The 19,138-nt window shown below is 37.8% G+C and overlaps 2 protein-coding genes and 1 long non-coding RNA gene across 3 annotated transcripts; all 3 read right to left on the bottom strand.

Annotated features, from left to right (window-relative positions):
• Positions 1-2,127: 2,127 nt before the first annotated feature.
• LOC132302618 (uncharacterized) lies at positions 2,128-3,660 on the bottom strand. The gene is made up of 2 exons (XR_009480890.1): positions 3,197-3,660; positions 2,128-2,340 (listed from the first exon to the last, which is right to left on the bottom strand). It is a non-coding gene; the product is annotated as an uncharacterized LOC132302618 (long non-coding RNA).
• Positions 3,661-7,048: 3,388 nt separating this feature from the next.
• Positions 7,049-8,377, bottom strand: LOC132275549 (putative disease resistance protein RGA3). Its single transcript, XM_059777013.1, has one exon. It carries the CDS (start codon positions 8,375-8,377, stop codon positions 7,049-7,051), a length of 1,329 nt encoding a protein of 442 aa, XP_059632996.1.
• Positions 8,378-16,595: 8,218 nt separating this feature from the next.
• LOC132275565 (disease resistance protein RPS2-like) lies at positions 16,596-18,927 on the bottom strand. The gene is made up of 4 exons (XM_059777014.1): positions 18,376-18,927; positions 17,973-18,323; positions 17,332-17,853; positions 16,596-17,252 (listed from the first exon to the last, which is right to left on the bottom strand). The coding sequence occupies exons 1-4, from the start codon at positions 18,925-18,927 to the stop codon at positions 16,596-16,598; spliced, it is 2,082 nt and encodes a 693-aa protein (XP_059632997.1).
• Between the last annotated feature and the right edge of the window lie 211 nt (positions 18,928-19,138).

Genomic DNA, 19,138 nt, shown 5'->3' on the forward strand with positions numbered 1-19,138 from the left:
GGAACAGTCCCTCACAACTAGGCTCAAAGACACTGAAACTCCAACTGGCGTATCAACACATAACGCCCGATCCATAAAACTGACCTCTAACCCCGATGCAAATGCAAATGATGATGAAATGAAAGAATGAGATGCACCAGAATCAAACAAAACACGGGCCCAAGAACCAAACACTGGAAATATACCTCGGAGAACTGAAGATCCAGGAGATGCATCAGTCGGTGCAAGGGCAAAGACACGCCCCTGCGGTGCCTGTGCCTGTAAACTACTAATCTGAACACCAGACTGTTGTGCCGACACAGTAGGAGTATCCCTCCTAGCTGGTCGTGAACCCTGAGAAGATAAGGCAGGCTGTGGTGGTGGCGGTGGCGGTGGCGGTCTGAAACCTGATTGAACCGTAGCCGACTGTAACGGCCTCTGCCGTGACCCTCTGCCACTAGTGATGCCTGCTCCCTGACTCGGACAGTCCCGAATCAAATGGCCCTGCTGGCCACACCCATAACAAGCCTTCGGAGCTGAAGAAACTGAAGTCAATCTCATGGGACAACTGGACTTGTAATGCCCAGGCTGCTGACATTGAAAGCAAACAACTGCATTCCTATCAGACCCAGCTGGCAACGGAGTGGTAGGAGCAGATCGTGCAGACTGTTGTCCCTGAAACTGAGATGAACCACCCCTGTTCCTTTTCCAAGAAGATCTTTCTAAAGATGGCCCTGCACCCCTCTTTTGCTTCAACTGCTCTCTTTTTGCATCCTTCTCTTTATTATCAGCTTCCAGCATCAAAGCCCTTTCCACTGCTTCAGAGTAAACCTTAATGAACTGTACCATGATCAACGGCCTCATCCGATCATTAAGACCAGAAACAAACTTCCGAGTCTTGTTAACTTCATCTCTCACCATTTCTGGAGCAAAGCGAGAAAGTGAAGTGAACTTGTTTTTGTATTCTGCCACTGACATGCTCCCTTGGATAAGGTTATGAAACTGGTCTTGTAACTCCCATCTTTTGGAAAGCGGAAAGTACTTTTCATAAAACAATTCCTTGAACTTGTCCCAACTCATCTCTTCCACCTTGTATCGGCTCGTAACCGACTTCCACCATAATTTAGCATCCTTAGCAAACTTATAAGTAGCTAGGATGATCTTTAAATGATCCTCTGTCACATCCATAGAAGTCAATTGAGTTTCAACTTGCTCCATGTAGTCATCTGCTATCATTGGATCCGCACCGCCCTCAAACATAACCGGCATCAGCTGAGAAAACCCCTTAATAATCTTGAGACGCTTCTGAGCTGGCGTCTCCTCAACTTGAACTGTAGGTTGTGGTGCCGACTATGACTGAGCAGCAATATTTGCCCTCACGACATTTTGCAACAAACGATTAAACACCAGTGCCACGGAACCTTCACCCATTTCTACGGGTGCTTCAACATTATCCCTCCTTGTGGGGACAGTTCTCCGGGGAATCAAGTCCCTAAGAAGTGTGTCCTCATCATTTAGCTCCTCCGGATTGGAGCTGGAGCTCTCACCAACATCACCCCTAGTCGGTCTAGGGCAAACTTCCCTGATTTCCTCACGCCGTGACATCGTTCTATAAAACAAAGGAAATAATTCAATAACAATAATACTAAGGTCCAACAGTGAACAACCCAACGCAAAAACATACTGTACAAACATTTAGCATGTAATACTATGCAATGAACACATTAATATAGGCATATAAGCACGTAAACAAGTAAGTAGTTAAGCATGCTTTTTCACATAGCAAAACACTTTTCCAAACAAGCAAATAACAATACAAATGACTTCCCCGACAACCCTAGGTAAGCCTCTACCCGTCGTCCTAATGGTATTCGAACCATCGCTCTGATACCAAATTTGTAACGACCTTAAACTAAAACCATTTATACAAAAATTTCGGCATAACCTCCCCTAAAAGTGGTCCTTCAACAACCTGTCCTAATACACAAAACAAAAAAATATACTCCTGCATCCCATTCATTACACCTTAACATAGTTCCTCTCATGGTAGAACATGTACGCACCAATTAATCTAAATTATCATAATTACAGTCCCAAAATACATGGTTAAGATCTAAAGTTCATGTCTTATAATGTTACATGATACAATTACATGGAAATATATACCATGATTCCATTAGTTTCATTTACATTAAACAAAAGATAAGTTCGTTCTTAAATTACAAGGCCATGAATACTAACTTAGTTACATTTCCACAACTATGAATATACATAGAATGGTCAAAATACAAAATAGCAAACAACCTTCTAACAACTTTCAAGTTTGCGGAGGATTGTCATCCGCCGTTTCTTTGCCATGACCTGAAAAAAATAATAAGTATGCAAGGTGAGCTATATGCTCAGTAGGTGACACTTAAGACACGCATCTTGTGTCCCCGTGAATCCAAACATAGAATAGGTCAATGGGAATGGGGATCGTACAATATCGGGATAATACAACATTCCAATCAAATTCAAGTACAAACAACGCAATGCCATGAAATGCGAATGCATGCCGATGTCGCTCCCCGTTTTCACATTTAAAATTCATCACTTTCAAACTGTTAATATAACCCGCCCTTTGGTGACCCCGCAGCGACACGAGAGGAGGATTGGCTAGTGTCCCTGACCCTTGGTAACCCCGCGGCGTCATTATGGGACCCAGCTAGCTCAACCACGCTAGGGCGACTCCCTAGTCCCCTATAGGCTATATTAACACTCCGGCCCTTTGGTACCCCTACAGCGACCGGGTTTTCCAAAAACACTTTCATCAAAATACTTTTCCCCAAAACTCCCTATTTTCATTTCAAAAACAATCTTCCCAATCATGTCTCATGGTATGCATATACATCATGTTCTTAATGCCATAGAAGTAAAGGCTTTCACATTATACAATTGTGCATACATTACAAGTACTCTAGGAAAATTACACATGCCATCCCATATCATTCTAGCAAGTTTTACAACAATATAAGCATGGTAAATCAATTTATCAGACAAGAAAATTAGTCAAATAAACATGTTCTCATACAACTCAAATAACACATTTAATCATAACCTCACATATAACACTTACATCATCTTTAATACAATTAATTCAAAAATAAGCATACTTTTCAACAATATAGGAGGTATAATTCACAAAAGAGCAAGAACATCATGACTTAAGGGCCCTTACCTCAAGATTGCACAAAACCCTTAAAATGGGTCTTGAAATTCGAACTCCAAGAAGGGCACCAAATCTGGAATTGTTCGTATGGATGCGTAGAGCTCGTCATGGGCTTCGTTTTGCCTCAAACGGCACCTAAATCCGCCAACAAATGAGGGAGAAATCAAGCTTAATTGTGTAGAAGAAAAAAAAAAGAAAAGCAAGCGGGCAGAGAGGGAGTAAACCGAGAGAGAAGAAGAAAAAAAAAAATAGTGGGTTTGTAATGACCCATTACCCATTCCATAGACTTAAAATTGGAGTGGGTCCCACCTTTTCTTTTTTTTTTCTTTTTTTTTTTTCTTTTAAATTGCACCACACACAGACATTACAGTACAAGGTTGGCTCACTTTTGCTCCTTTGAAAGCCTTTTTTGATGAAGTAAGAATCAATCTCACTATACCATGCCCGGGGTGCTTGTTTTAGGCCATACAAAGCCTTCTTTAATTTGTAAACTTTCTCTTCTTCTCCTTTTGCAACAAAGCCTTGAGGTTGTTTTACATAGACATCCTCTTTTAAAACACCATTCAAGAAGGCAGATTTTACATCAAGTTGATACAAGGACCAACCATTTTGAGCTGCCAAGGCAATGAGTGCTCTAATTATGTCAAGATGAGCCACGGGTGAAAAAGTTTCTTGAAAATCAATTCCGAGTTGTTGTGAATACCCTTTTGCTACAAGTCTTGCTTTGTTTTTTGAATGGAGCCATCCGGATTGAATTTTGTTTTAAAAATTCATTTCACACCAATCACATCTTTGTCTTCTGGTTTCTCTACTAACTCCCAAGTTTTGTTCTTCTCAATCACATAAATTTCATCTTCCATAGCTTTCTTCCATACCTCTTGTTTAATTGCTTCTTCAAAGTTCTTCGGTTCAACAATACAAAAATTGCAACTTGCATACACATCACTAAGACTTTTCATTCTTCTTAGAGTTAAACTTGGAGATGAGGAATTTGAGTTTGATGGAGAAGTTGGGATTGATTGTAAGCTAGTTACGGGAGACATTTCTTGTGGAACTTCAAGAAAATCTTCATTTTCATTTTCTTGATTTCCTGATTCTTCATTGAAAATGGGGATTTGATCTTGAACTTTCTTCTATTTCCAATCCCAAGCAGCCTTCTCATTAAAGAGAACATCTTTACAAATAATCAATTTATTCTTCTTCAAATTAAAGAGTCTATAGCCATTTGATTTTGAGCTATAACCCACAAAGATGCATTTTTCACTAGCTTCATCAAGTTTGTGCCTCACTTCTCTTGGAACATAAGAAAAACAAATACACCCAAAAACTTTTAAGTGGTTCAATGATGGCTTCCTTCCACTCCATGCTTCAAATGGAGTTTTATTCTCCACCGCTTTTGTTGGACTCCTATTCATCAAGTAAACAGCCGTATACACGGTTTCACCCCAAAATGATTTAGGTAGCCCCTTCTCATGAAGCATTGATTTTCCCATCTCAATAATTGTTAATTGCCTCTCCAAGGCAATATCTTCACAAAACTTTTCAAACTCATTTGAGTTGTACTCTCCACCTCTATCACTTCTTAACACTTTGATAAGATGGCCACTTTTCCTTTCAACAAGCTTTTGAAATTTTTTGAAAATAGAGAACACGTCTGATTTTTGTCTCATGAAATAAATCCATGTCATTCTTGAAAAATCATCAACGAAAATAATAAAATACTTGTTACCCGCATGAGTTGGTGTTGTCATCAGTCCACACACATCGGTATGAACAAGCTCTAATGGTGTTTTACCCCTCCATGCCTTCTCTTTCGAAAATGACTCTCGGTGATGCTTGCCAAGAGCACAACTTCACAAACCTTTTTAACTTCTTGTATTGTTGGCAGCCCATACACCATGCTATTTTGTTGTAAATTCTTTAAGCTTTGGAAATTCAAATGGCCAAGTCTTTTATGCCAAAGCCATGACTCATCAACAACATCCATCTTCAAGGCCATATTTTTTTAACATGAAAAAGTGAGAGGAAAGCTTCTATTTTTGCCCATCTTGATTTTTGCCACAATATGATTTTGTCCTCCCTTGTCATAAATTTTGCAAGAGTCCTCATCAAAATGAATGGAGTACCCATGCTTTACAAGCTGTCCAACATTTAACAAATTTTGCTCCAAATCCGGAACAAGTAACACATCCCGAATATGCTTTCTTCCTTTTTTTTGTCTCTATGGCAATAGTACATTTTCCTTTTGCTTGGACCAAGGCACTGTTTCCCATCCTCACTTGAGAATTGGATGAAGAATCAATCTCCAAGAATATGTTTTTATCTCTTGTCATGTGGTTACTACACCCACTATTAAGAAACCACACATCATCCTTTTGTTCCGATGTCGATTGACAAGCATAAAACATGCTCATTTCACCTTCTTGCTCTTCGGAAAAATTTGCTTGCTGATTTGTTTTCAACCGGCAATCTTTTTGAACATGTCCAAATTTCTTGTAATTGAAACATTGAGGTTTTCCCCGAAACCAATAATCTTTGTCAACATGGCTACTTCTCTTGCAAATTCCACAATTTTGTTGAGTGGACTCTATATTTCCACTTCTCTCAAAATTGTTTCTTCCTCTTCCTCTTCCTCTTGAATTTCTTCCTCTTCCTCTTGAATTTCTTCCTCTTCCACCTCTAGAAGATTCACCTTTGGATCGATCAAAACTTGATGGGTATTTTTCTTGATTTTTGGAACTAACATTGAGCTTGGATTGAAAAGCACTCTCAATTGTTTTTTTCGTAGCGCCTATTCAACCTTTGCTCAAATGCTTTTATGGAACCCATCAATTCTTCAACACTCAAGTTTTCAAGCTCTTTAGTCTCTTCAATAACAGCAACAATAGAGTCATATCTTTCAGGCAAACTAATTAGATTTTTTTCAACAATTCTTTGATTAGAAATATCTTCCCCATAGGTCTTCATTTGATTTACCACCTCCATAAGTTTAGAAAAATATTCTTTCAACAACTCCATTTCTTTCATCTTCATATTTTCAAAATCTCTTCTCAAAGATTGGAGTTTTACAGTTCTTACCTTCGTGTTGCCTCTATACTCCTTCTCGAGAATATCCCATGCCTCCTTTGCTTTAGAAACATTGATAATTCTGGGAAAGATTGTATCAGCAACTCCTTGTTGAATCAAGCCTAAAGCTTTTGCATCTTTCTTCTTATGATCTTTCAATTGTTGTCTTTGGGCATTCGTTAAAGTTGTTGTATCCTCCGGTTCATCATACTCATCTTCAACATAATCCCATAAATCATATGAGAGAAAAATGGTCTTCATCTTCACATACCAAAAATCATAATTTTCTCCATAAAAAATGGAAAGTGCTGATTGATGGGCACCTTGGTTTTGATTGCCTGTAGTCGCCATCACGATCGATCTTCTTTGGGGTTTGTTTTCCCGTCAATAAGCTTCACGCCCAGTTTGCTCTTGATAGAAATCAAGCTCTGATACCACTTATGTTGGCTGTAGTTTCAACTAACTAAATAATTTCTAAGTGAAGAGATGAGAGAAACAAATATTGTATTGTATTGAATTCTTTGTTGTGTTGATATGCCTTAACAACAAATCCCTTACACTATATATACTATTCTCCCATAGACCTTTGAACTTTTCAAGACAATTCTTAACCACACATATGATGCATACACTCACATGATACATGCACTCACTTGATACATGTACAATAACAGATACATGAATGAACATATACATAAATGAACATGGCATTAATCTAATTTTAACAAATTTCCTCTCCTTCAAATGTCTGAACGAGACCTTCCGCAATCCACATCTGAATCAGCTTCTCTTTGTTTACAGCGCAGTCCCTGGTGAAAATTGAACAATATGCAGAACAAGATGATTACTGATGTCATGGCTTACTGATGCCTTTTGGCGCATGAGACGACCAAAAGAAGAGATCATAATTGAACTTTCCTTGAGGAAAGTTTTGAAGGCAATCCAATCTTTTTTCTCTTTTTTGAATCTCATAAGGCTTCCGAGAAGATTTAGCAGAAGAGGGATGCCTCTGCAGCGGTCCACAATTGTTGCAGCAACTCTGAGTTGTGAATTGTGTATAGCATCCGAAGAATCAAATGCTAGATAGCTGAACATAGACCAACTATCGTTATAAGATAGTTCACTCAGTTCATAGCACTCATCAGTGCCTATAACACTTGCAACTTCAAGGCTGGGTGTTGTCAACATAACTTTAGATCCCAAAGCAGCTAAACCGAAAAAAAAATTCAGTATGTCAATATCCTCTCTGTATATAATTTGGATGTCATCTAGTACAATTAAAGATCTTTTCGACTCTAAGGCATTTCTGACGAGATCATTTAGGTCACCCCTCTTTTCTGGCTGGAGAGGAAACCCTGTCACAGATTCTATGATCCCTTTTGCAATCTTTACTTTATCAAAATTTTGGGCATCACAAGACACCCAAGCCTTTAGATCGAAATGCTTCAATACTTTCTCATCGTTGTATAGCAAGCGAGCCAGAGTGGTCTTTCCAATTCCATCCACACCCAAGATGGGAATGACGGAAAGCTGAATTTGCTTATTGTCTTCGGTCAACAAAACCAACATCCTCTTCTTGTCATCTTCCCTTCCGAAAACCTTGTTTGATTGTAAGAGCAACATGAGTTCATCAACCGCCTGAAGGTTAGGAGAAGAACGGCATTGGAAGTGGTCTCTGATGATCATAATCATATCCGTATGTTTGCTATCGTAATTCCCCACCTTGTCCTTCTGCTTCTTCAAGAGTTTCTTGAATTTCAGTGACATATGACGAATCTTGGACATGTTATGGAGATTTTGAGCAAAGTGAAGCATCAAGGAGTAGCTGCTAGTGCTGACTTTGTTAGTGGAAAAAAGATCCAACAAGTCGTTTGCATCGTACGCTGTTCTTTTAACTTCTTCTAGCCATAAACTGGAATTAATTCTCCTGTTAATTTCCCGTTCTGCGATCAGAACAAAGGTTAAGATTTCTTCAATGACCAGCTGAAGCTCTGTGAGCCGCATCTTTGTCTTCTTTGGAATTACCAGCGACCTGTTACTAGCAGTATCAAAAAGCCAACCCAATATGCTTAACAAGGCATCGAGAATAGGAGACACAACAACGAAATCACTCAAACTAGTCATTAGAACTGCCGATCGAGTCGGAATTCTGTCCAACTCCTTTCCCGGGGGATTGCCTTATAATTCAAACCGAAAATGATACTTCAACCGAAGTATCTGATGGATTACTTTGACAGAAACGACGTGGCCCTCTCCAGCTTGACTATTTTCCTATCTTTCTCTCTCCTCCTTTTCTTTTTCTCTTTCTAGTTCTCTCTCTAATATCTCACTCATTCTAAAGAAGCAAGAAGTGGTGAACGATCCGGTTGGTGTTGCCCACGGTCGGAGAGTTCAATTTGGGTCTTCTCTCTCTCTTAGTCTCTTTCTCTTTCTCAGACCCGTTTTCCGTACAAAGCAAAGAAGGGTAAAGTGGAATCGGAGAGGGAAACATGCAAGAAGTGGTGAACGGTGGATCCGAGAAAAGCAAACGGAATCGGAGAGATAAAAAAGCAAGTGTCGCAGGAGCTGGATTCGAGCAAGAAGTGTCGCCCTAGTAGTGAACGATCCAACTAGTTCGTCAGCACCAACCAGTACGGGCTGTGTAATTTGTAGGAGTCGTCGGAGCAGAGGAGGGCCGCCGGTTGGGTATAGCTGATGAAAATTTGTAGGAGTCGTCGGAGCAGAGGAGGGCCGCCGGTTGGGTATAGCTGATGAAAACAAGGACGGGTTGTCGGCTGGAGATTCAACCAATTATATGTATTGTGTGAAAAGAGAAGATGATTTTAATTGATAAGAAGTAATTGCAGTAGATGAAATAACGAAACATAGAAGAGAAGAGAAGAAAACAGAAGGAATATAACACTTAGAATTTTCAGACAACCAGCATTTACATAGACTACAGCCCACCTTCCTATATTCATACAATGTCTTGTCTTCCTATTTTCAAAATAACCTTTGAGGTTCAAACATTGACAACTCAAACTCGACAATAGTGGGGTCTAGCATTAGGACTCTACACATTCAAATCATCATTAATGATCTAATGTACAACACATGATTTATTCAACATTTAGCCTACAAAGTCCTCTTTATTGTTGTAACATTGGCAATTCAAATATGGACTTTCAACTTCTAATTTTACACAAATCAATAACAGCCATCATTTTCAAGAAGAAAATGGCCCATGTAATTTAAGTGTTGCTGGGTCAATCCCAAATAAGGCCCGATTGCCCCTGGGCTGCAGTAGGATAGGCTCACTTATGGGTTGGGCTTTGGGTACTTGTCTCTTTGAACAGGTCCAAGGAAAAAATATCAAGCTATGTGATGGACATCAGAAATTGCATGACATTCAAAGTTTAGCAACTGTTTTGCGCTATGTTCGGTTGATTTGGAAGGCTTGGAGCGCCTTTGTGTTGGAGGATCATTTATGGATCCTTTTCATAGTGGCTTTGTTAGCCAGTCCCTGATGTAAGGATTTTTATTGAGGCTCAAGTAGGGCTGGTCACGGTTCAGATCGGTTCGGTTTGGGGGTAAAGATCAAGCCGAACCGGTCCCCACGGATTGGTGAAAATTGAAACCGAACCGATCCGTGGGGGCCTTCAATCCGAACCAAACCGATCCGTAAAGTGACGGATCGGTTCGGATCGATTTCCATGGATTAAGCTGATTAGGCTTTTCAAACAGATCCTCTTTCATACCCAAATCAACTTGATGTTCAATGGGTTATTGATTGGGGTTTTCATCGTGTGTTAATTGAAGGATGTACATGTGGTGGCTGGTGGAGGTCAATTTCTGGCCGTCAATTGCAATAGTATAATAGATATATATATAATATAACATGGGTTGACAATTTACAAAACAAAATTAAAATCATGTGAGGAGAGGGATTCAGCAATTGATTGAAGGCCAAAACACCGCCATCGTCTCACTGATGATTGCGAAAATTTAAGAAAAGCATACTCACTCTCACTCGTAGTAATCAAACCCAGAATAAAAATTTTTAGAGAGAGGAATATAAACAAATATAAAATTAAGAGGGCTTTCTGGGATTTCATTGTGTGAAGAGCTTGAGGATCACAACATCCCCAAATGGGACTCTCCATCACCGGCGGCAAGTTGTTTTCATGTCCTTTCCCGATGAATTCAAGACATACTGGTAATCAAACAATAGTTAATACATGCAATCAGTGGAAAACCATTAAAAAAAATAATTTGTAAGAAGTAGATCAAGTCAAAGAAAAGAGGAGAATAAGAAAAAAAAATAATTTACAAAAAATGTTCAGAGAAGAGGAGAATAAGAAATCCCACGGAAAAATCTAGTGAACTCACCGGAAAAGAGGTAGATCTAGTCGAAGAGGTCATCGTTGCTTCGATACGCAGAGGTCGTCGTCGCTTCGAATCTGGTGAATGATGGTTGAGAGGTGTTGGATTGAAAGGCGAGAGATTGGGAGGCGAGGGATTAAGAGGCGAGAGGAAGACAAAGGCGAAGAGTCACAGATTAACAGAGGCGATAGGAGAACACTGAAAGGGTGAAGAGAAGAGGCGTGGCTGAAATGAGATTGGAATAATGAATAAGCGAGGCTGAGTTAGGGTTAGGTTAACATTAAAAGAATAATGAATAAAGAAAAAAGAAAAAAGAAAAGAAATACGGTATATTGTGTATATATATTATATATATACACAATATATTAATATATTATTTATTTAACGGTTCGGTTCAGATTGACTAACGGTTCGGATTGGCAACGGTTCGGTTCGGTTCGGTTAACGGTTCGGATCGGTTTTCCCAAGGTCCAATCCGTTAACCAAACTGCGAACACCGGATTACAGATTTTTCAAACCATCACCGAACCATGAGATCTGAAAACCGAACCAAACCACACGGATCTGATTGGTTCAGACCGGATTGATGGATTATTTGCTCACCCTTAGACTCAAGTCCACTTTGTGCCCTTTTCTAGCGGGATTTTCTATTTACAGAGTGTCCTGCCTAAGGTCTGGTAGCCCCCTTGGCTTGGCATGGTGACTTGTAATGAGGGTGGAAGTTTTCTGAAGCAGGATCTTGCTCAAGGAGGCGAGGCTGTCTTTCCACCTCAATAGGTGTGTTTTTTAATGGCTTTTGAGTGGGAGCAGCAGTTTCCTTTTACGAAGGAGTGGATTGTGCGTGATGCAACGGAGATGATTGCACTACATGGATCCTCTTTTTCTTCCGTCAAGATTCCCTCCTTCAACTTTGTTCTTTCCAATGGCAATATATTATATGCGTGTTCATTGTATCCTTCATTACATCCTTGAGTTAGTCAAGGGTATCTTATGTAATCTTGTTATGTAGCTGTGCTTGTTGAAATAATAAATAATAGCAATCATTCATTATAGACTTTTTATTTTTCATTTCAACATTGTAACACTCGTGTCATGACCCCGAATTTTCTAACAAAATCCTCAATTTATATAAATCTAATTACATCAAAATACACCCAGGATCAGAAAAAATGTCCTCTTTTTATACAAAGTCAATTTCCTCAAATACACAAAAAAATCTCCAAATAAATAAAATAATATCTTGCAACGCCGACTCTTCAGCCTAAACCCGAATCTAGCAATCCTCGTTCATCTTCGGTACCTGAAATTGGAGGGTGGTGAGACAAAAATTTCCAGTAAGAAAAACCATAACAAGAATTTCATGGAGGTTTAATAAAACAGCTTCACAAAACATACATAATCATGTGAGTATATAGACAAAATAAATTTGCATTTAATCAAAATATTTAATCAAAACATTTGATAAAATCATTTGAGGCAAAACCACCCCATGCCATTCAAAGTATAAAGAACCCTACCCGGAAAAAGATTTTTCCTCAAACTTCCAGCCTTCTCTGCTGTATCTGCAGTCCATTCTCTCCCTCTGTTTCTCTCTCTCACTCTCTCATTTTTCTATTATGTTTGGTCACTAAATTCACAAGACAAAGCACCATATATAAAGGCAAATCCATCCACCTCGCACAGAATAGACCCACGTGAACCCACTACTTTCCTTCCTAATCTTACATCATTTCAGTACCAACCTGCTCGTTCTTTCTTTTCTTCTCAGCCGGCCACCTTGCTTCCTTATCACGTCTACACTGAGAAAACCCACGCGAAAAAAAATCAGCCTAAAACCAAAACAATTTTTTAGCCAAACAATCCAAGTGGGTCTCGCTCAAATCACACCAACTTTTCCTTCCTTCCTCTTCTTTTCAATTCACAACACACACAAATATATCCTACAAGATATTTTTTTATGTTGCTTTATTTATGTAACTTTATATTAAAGCAACATAAAAAAATATCTTATAGGACCCACACTACCACAATCCTTTCTCCATTCCCACTCGGCAGCCACCCAAAATCACATATACATAATATATATATTTATATATATATATATATATATATAAATGAAACAAAATCTAACCCATTGAACATCATTTTGGTAGGACCCGCAATGCAATACAACTTTCCATTTCACAATTTCCCTTCATTTATTCCTTCGGCTGCTCCATCATGCATACACGAAATATATATAAAATATTAAAACTAAACCTCCACTAACTTAATAAAATAAATAATTAAATTAAATAATTTAATTAAAATCAACACTAAAAAACAAAATATTAATAACTCAAAATTACCAAAAATTAAATAATCAATCTTGACTAAAAATCATAAAATTTAAAACCTTAAAAAAATTCGGGTTATCACAAGTCGAGTGTTAGTAAAGAGATTGCCGGACATATACGGGTTTTGCTGAGGCTTGAGAGCTTGCCGTTGCTTGAGTGCTCGTCGGATTGAGCTTAGTCGTGGTTGCTTCGAGCTTACTATGTATTAGTTTTGGTTTAAAATTTCCGATCATATTATTTATAATGATTGCTTCTTTTGAAGTAAATTTTCAGCTTCGCCATGGAATAAATTTCCTTCATCGACTTGACCACGACTTATATTGGAATTTTCTCAACCATCGTGCATTTACTTCATAGAAATTATATGGGAAAAGAAAAAAAAAAACTTCATACAAATTAGGACAATACTTCCGTTCTACCTCTCCCAGTTGATGTGGTTCAATACAATTTAAATACTTATCTAAAAGTAAAAAATAAAAACAAAGATGGAAACTACCCATTTGCGAAATTAAACAGAAAATACAAGAAATTAATCAAATACACACACAACAAGAACACATAGATTTACTTGATTCACCCAAAATTCAAAGCTATGTTCAAGGGGTTGCAACTATGATGAATAAATACCCTTGCACTAGAGCAACATAACAAATGCATAAATTACCAAAATACCTCCAAAAAACCCAATTGGATCCGCAGAGTTGAACCTTGATGTAGCATATCTCCTCCACCAAAACAAAGGAAATAAAAAGGACCATATCCAATACAAAGTTATCAAAAAAGAGAACATATAAATAGGCTGGAAACAAAATGTGGAGATCGCTGCAAGCCATTCTATAGGCATTTTATTATTATTATTATTATTATTATTATCAAAAGTTGCCATCTAACTGCATACAGGATAATATCAAATGTTGGTACAATCAAGACCAAATTCAAACATGCTGAACACACAGCCAAAACCAGGTTGAGTTTTGACACAATCTACCATTTTCTTAACTGCAGACAAATTGTGCAAATTCAAGTATTCCTTTCACCCCACAAAAAATGGCACTACCTCTAAAAATTAAAAAAAAAAAAAAAAAAAAATTAGGAGATAAAACCTAATCACTTAAAATATGTAAGTGCCAAAATCAGCTCAATTTTGAATCCAATTAGACCACTACTAAAAATTCCGAAATATTCAATAGTTTTCCTATGGTACTGAAAATATATGTTACGAGCTTCAAGCTCAACAATATGTTGGCTTGTCTGTTTAGCCTTCTGGCATTCCAAACGGTCCCAAAATCATCAGCAACACATCCTACATCAATTCCCTCCACTTTGTCCCCGAGTTTGCCTGTGAATAAAGTGACTCATCACAGAGGATGATGATACTCAAACAAGTCTGTCACATTAAACGTATTAGAAATCGAATGTCATCAAGAAGCTCTACCACATAAGCATTCTATTAATCCTTTCCGTGCCAAACCACCCACATTTTCTGCTTGTTAGCTTACCAGAAGTCCCAAATGATCGGCAAAATGGCCCTCTTTGGACACTCTGGCTCGTCTATGCTTGTCAGCGGCAGCCTCCAAATTTATGGTGTCTATTGTCTATCAAGGAACTCTGATAGATGAAGCACAACATTTTAGCAAATGCAACAATAATTTTAACTCACAAGGTCATAGCTTTCACCCAAATTTCAACTAACATTATAATCTCAATTATCACAAATTCACAAGTTTCTAATAGAAACATAACCGCCCTAATATATATTTATGTGTATACACATACAAACACATGTATTCAATATCATGAATGTGTTAATAGGAGACCTTGGAAATGATCATCCAGTTCTCAGACCGTATTGAGATCTCTGAAGCTTGCAGGCAATGTGCTTGCATCTATTTGAAATTCAAATTTAATACCAAACCAACAACTAATAAAATTTCAAAAAAAAATATAATCATAAAAAAAATTGAAAGATAAGAATGGTATTGTTCCTCCTGTTGGGATTTATATGCCCTGGCATAGCAAATTCCTATCTGGATTATAGTGACATATGTTCCTGACATATCTGAAATATTTATGATTTATATAATTGGTGAATTCAATGTATTATGTTTCGATTCACTATGAAATTGATAGTGTCCATGTAATTACAAGAAATATTTATATATATGTATGTGATGGCAATCAATGCATGATATATAAATAGTAATTATAAATTGTTCATAGTCGGTAATTATGGATGGACTCATAATTAATTAAGACTTGAACTGGATCCGCGTTAGGTTGAGATATATTGCGAGAGCCGTCGTATGCAATTACTCCCTATCACCGTCATGGCATTTGACTCTTAAGCATGAGAAAAGTATAGACTCTTTTATTAATTAATAATTACTTTGATTTGTTCGGCGGATTCTTCGGGATCCTTAGACCGACACTTTGGGTAGTTATGTAATTAATAGTTAGAGGGTTATATTTTCAATATTTGCATCATTGCTACTTGTATTTATTTTGTATTGATTATGGTTGATCACAAAGTAAATTCGAAGGCCTTCGTGTGTTTTTAGACAAAATGATTTATTATATATTTATTTATTTAAATTATTATTTTTGTCAAACAAATGTTTTATTGTGATCGAGCCAGAAATAATCAGAGGTACCAAAATAGATATATTAATTAAGTAGTCGGATTGATGGCTTTATTTATCCGATAACTAATTATGCATAGAGGGGTCAAAGTGCAATATTGACTTAGAGGTTATTTATTATTTAATTGGAGTTCAATTAATTTCTTTTAGTGGAGTAGAAATTAATTTATGAATTAATTGAATTGGGTCCATGGACCGGGCTAATTATTAATTCATTGCAGCCAATAAAATAATAGGCCCAATGGATTCTCACTATAGCCCAACTTGATATTGGAATCATATTAGATTTGAGACATATGAATTAGAGATGGAGAAGGATTTGTTGTTTCCTTTTCTTTATTTTTATGTTGCCTATAAATATACATGGTCTATGTATATTTTAGGGGGTGATTTTTATGAGAAGGAAAAAGGAATAAATTTTCTCTCTCTAGAAAATTAGGGTTTATGGTCTCATCTAATAGAGGCTCCCACAAGCCTAGTTTTCCAAGGTAATTCATGGAGGCTTATGAGTGATTCCTAAAGGCAAAATAATTACCAAGAAGATGGAGATCCAAGGAGAAGGCATCTTGCTAAGGGATCTACAATAAGTGAGAACATTCACTTTAGAGGAAAGTTTTAAAGGTTTACTCAGACCTTTGATGTAAGTATTCAATCCATTAATTGAATGATACATCATATTTTTATTTTTATATAAAACTTGTCTCTATGTGATGAATCAAGATTTATGACTCAAAATCCCTCGAAAAGTTTTTAAAACTTGCACGTTTCCCAACACCTCCATGACAAAAGGCAAATAAAAATATTGACGGAAATATGTATTCTAATCAGAATCCTCCTGAAGCTCATAGAAATTCTCCAACTTCCGACAGTGAGAAATCGTGATCTCCATTAGTGGGCGAAATCCATTCCAGATAGTAACTAATTGAGGCAAATAGACAAGTGATAATTTTCTCAAACTAGGGAGTATGACAAAATCATCATTTTCCATCTTCTCCTCCATTTCTATTATCTTCCGTAGTGATGCACATCTTTAACCACCAACTCTTCCAAGTTAGAAAGGCATTGAAGCGTGGACTCCTCAAGAATGAACTCCAGCTTAGGACATGTGTGCACCGACAAAATTTTCAACCCATTCAAACTTCCAAGGGGCAGTGGACCCTTCCAAATGCTCTCCAAGTTCCACAAATAATGAATACTCAAGTATTCAAGGTGTTGTAATACCCATTCACTATTTTTCTCAAAGTCTATAACAGCAAGAATATTGGGACACTCGCTTAATATACAAAATTTCAATTCCTTGATATTAGTAATCCCAAATTCTGATAGGCTCTGGATCGTGAGATGGCAATCTAGATAAAATGCTGTGGCGCGCCCAAGTACTTCAAAAACTGCATCAGGTATGTTCTTAGTGCTCGCAAATCTCAAACATCGATCCTTTTGATCATAATCCAACTCTATATCATCAGGGACTCGGAAACGAATGCATTTGATTTTCTGGCCAACAATAAACTTGAACTTGCTCAAGGAATTACTTCTCCATGGCCGACTTTTTTTGATAAATTTGTTGAGAGCATCTACATTTGGAAAGTAGAACTGAAGACTGGTCAATTCATCCAAGCTGCCCACATCAAGTGCTATATCTTCTGCACTCTTATTCCACCGCTGATCCCCTCAGTCAATGTGTAGTTTGGAGTGCGATGAGCTTTGATATAATATCACGGGAAACCAAATAACTCGGTACCATATCACACTCCATTTGGTCAACAGCTTCATAGAAGGAGACCTGCAAGTGCGTGAGAGATCCCAGTTTACCAACCTCATCAGGAAGGTTGAAAAGCTCAGTGCCATGGAGATCAAGCACCTCGAGGGCTCTAAGGTCTCCAACCTCGGGTGGGAGCTCACCTACACAATTACAGTGGCGTAAAATAAGGACCTGAAGTTCAGTAAGCTTAAATAGTGAAGGTGGCAAGGACCTAATTCCAGTTTTTGATAGGTTTACAACTCGGACGGAAGGCATATCATTGAAGAATGACGGAGGTATCAATCTCAAACCCCTGTTTTTTTGGAGGAACAACATTGAAAGATTGGGACAATTTGGTTTCTCGGGTAGCCTGTACAAGTCATTATTCATCAAGAAGATCATCTCCTTTTGTTCCCATACCTCCTCAGGCGGTGGCTTAGTTAGTCCTGCACCAGCTCCTGACAAGATAGCACCTTCTGTAGTACTGCCTTGGAATGGTTCCTCCATTAGTGACTTTTTAATCTGAACACCAGTTCTAATAAAAAAAACTGGTAATCATCTATTTTTGAAGACATTATCCATAACCCTAGATCTTTAACCATAGTGGGAATCCATAGAGACAGACCACCATCGACACTCACCAGTAGTGAAGAGTCGACAAGACTTTTAATTATATCGTGTCCCTTCTTCAGTGTTCTGGATGAACTTACATGAATCAACTCCTCCTCAATAAAATTCTCTATCAAGTCATCAACCTTAATCACATGGTCCTTTGCAAACAATGCACAATGCAAGAAGCATCTCTTTATATCACGATCCTTCAATCTGTCATAGCTAAATTCCAATCGTCTAATCGCAGCTTCATGTTCATCAGTGAGTTCGCTAAGTTGCTGGAAGTGTCTCAGTGCATGCTCCCATACCAGAACATCATTTTCATTCCTCAAGGCCTTTGCAGTGACAATGATGGTTAGAGGCAAACCACCACTCTTTAACTATTTCTTGAGCAATTTTCATAATGTTTGGAGAATCAAGTACTCCACCCACCTGTTGCTCATTACTTGGCTGAAGCATTGAGGTTGACGCTGACATAGTTGTCTCAAGAGATCCCTTAGATTCATAATAAACGGACTCAAAACCAATTAGATTTCCAGCATTCACTTGCTCTCTGAGTTTAGCAACTTCTCCAGTTAATTTGGCAATGCCTTTATTGAGCTTTGCAAGTGTGAAGAACCCTGGCTTTCCAGTTGGATGCTTACGGGCTTGGTGCTTGTTGCCATTTTGTAGATTTTCAACTTCTTCAACTTGTTGCTCCAACTTCTGTGCACGCTTGTATTTGACTTCAAGCTTTCTCATTTCTTCTTCGATCTTCTCCATTTGATGAATCCGGGTTCTATGCAGGTCTGTCATCTCCAAACTAAACTGATTCCTTAGCACCATTTCTTCCATATTTCTTCTTTGTGCACGAAGAACATGTATTTCTTTTGTGAGCTTTGCAAAATTCTTATCAAGTTCTTTCACATACTTACGTTTGTGCTTCAAATACAGATATAAATTTTTAAGGAAGCTATATCCAATTGTTTCAGATGATCCAGCCATCGCGTCTACAGGTTCCATCCTACAAAACCAGAGATCAATAATTTTTAATTCATAATATATCAGTGACCTTTCTATCAAAGCTGTATTAGAGCATTCAGGTTTTAAAGTACTTTGACAGTGAGGAAAGTTAAGAGCTAGCATAATATGTACACATAAATCAGATTCATTTATTCGAAATGATATCTAAAAGAAATTCCTAGGACCAATTTAG

This window comes from Cornus florida, unplaced genomic scaffold (assembly GCF_030987335.1).
Source record: "Cornus florida cultivar Cherokee Brave unplaced genomic scaffold, ASM3098733v1 CherokeeBrave_3.0.0_Hap2_Chr01, whole genome shotgun sequence".
Taxonomy (NCBI): Eukaryota; Viridiplantae; Streptophyta; class Magnoliopsida; order Cornales; family Cornaceae; genus Cornus; species Cornus florida.

Excerpts from the sequence above, each read along its gene's own strand:
- LOC132275565 (XM_059777014.1), bottom strand. The coding sequence starts at position 18,927 with ATGGCTGGATCATCTGAAACAATTGGATATAGCTTCCTTAAAAATTTA. Across the intron at positions 18,324-18,375 it reads AGCCAAGTAATGAGCAACAG|TTAAAGAGTGGTGGTTTGCC; the intron begins GTGGGTGGAGTA and ends CTCAAGAAATAG. Across the intron at positions 17,253-17,331 it reads ACCAAATGGAGTGTGATATG|CGGTGGAATAAGAGTGCAGA; the intron begins GTACCGAGTTAT and ends TGAGGGGATCAG.
- LOC132275549 (XM_059777013.1), bottom strand. The coding sequence starts at position 8,377 with ATGACTAGTTTGAGTGATTTCGTTGTTGTGTCTCCTATTCTCGATGCC.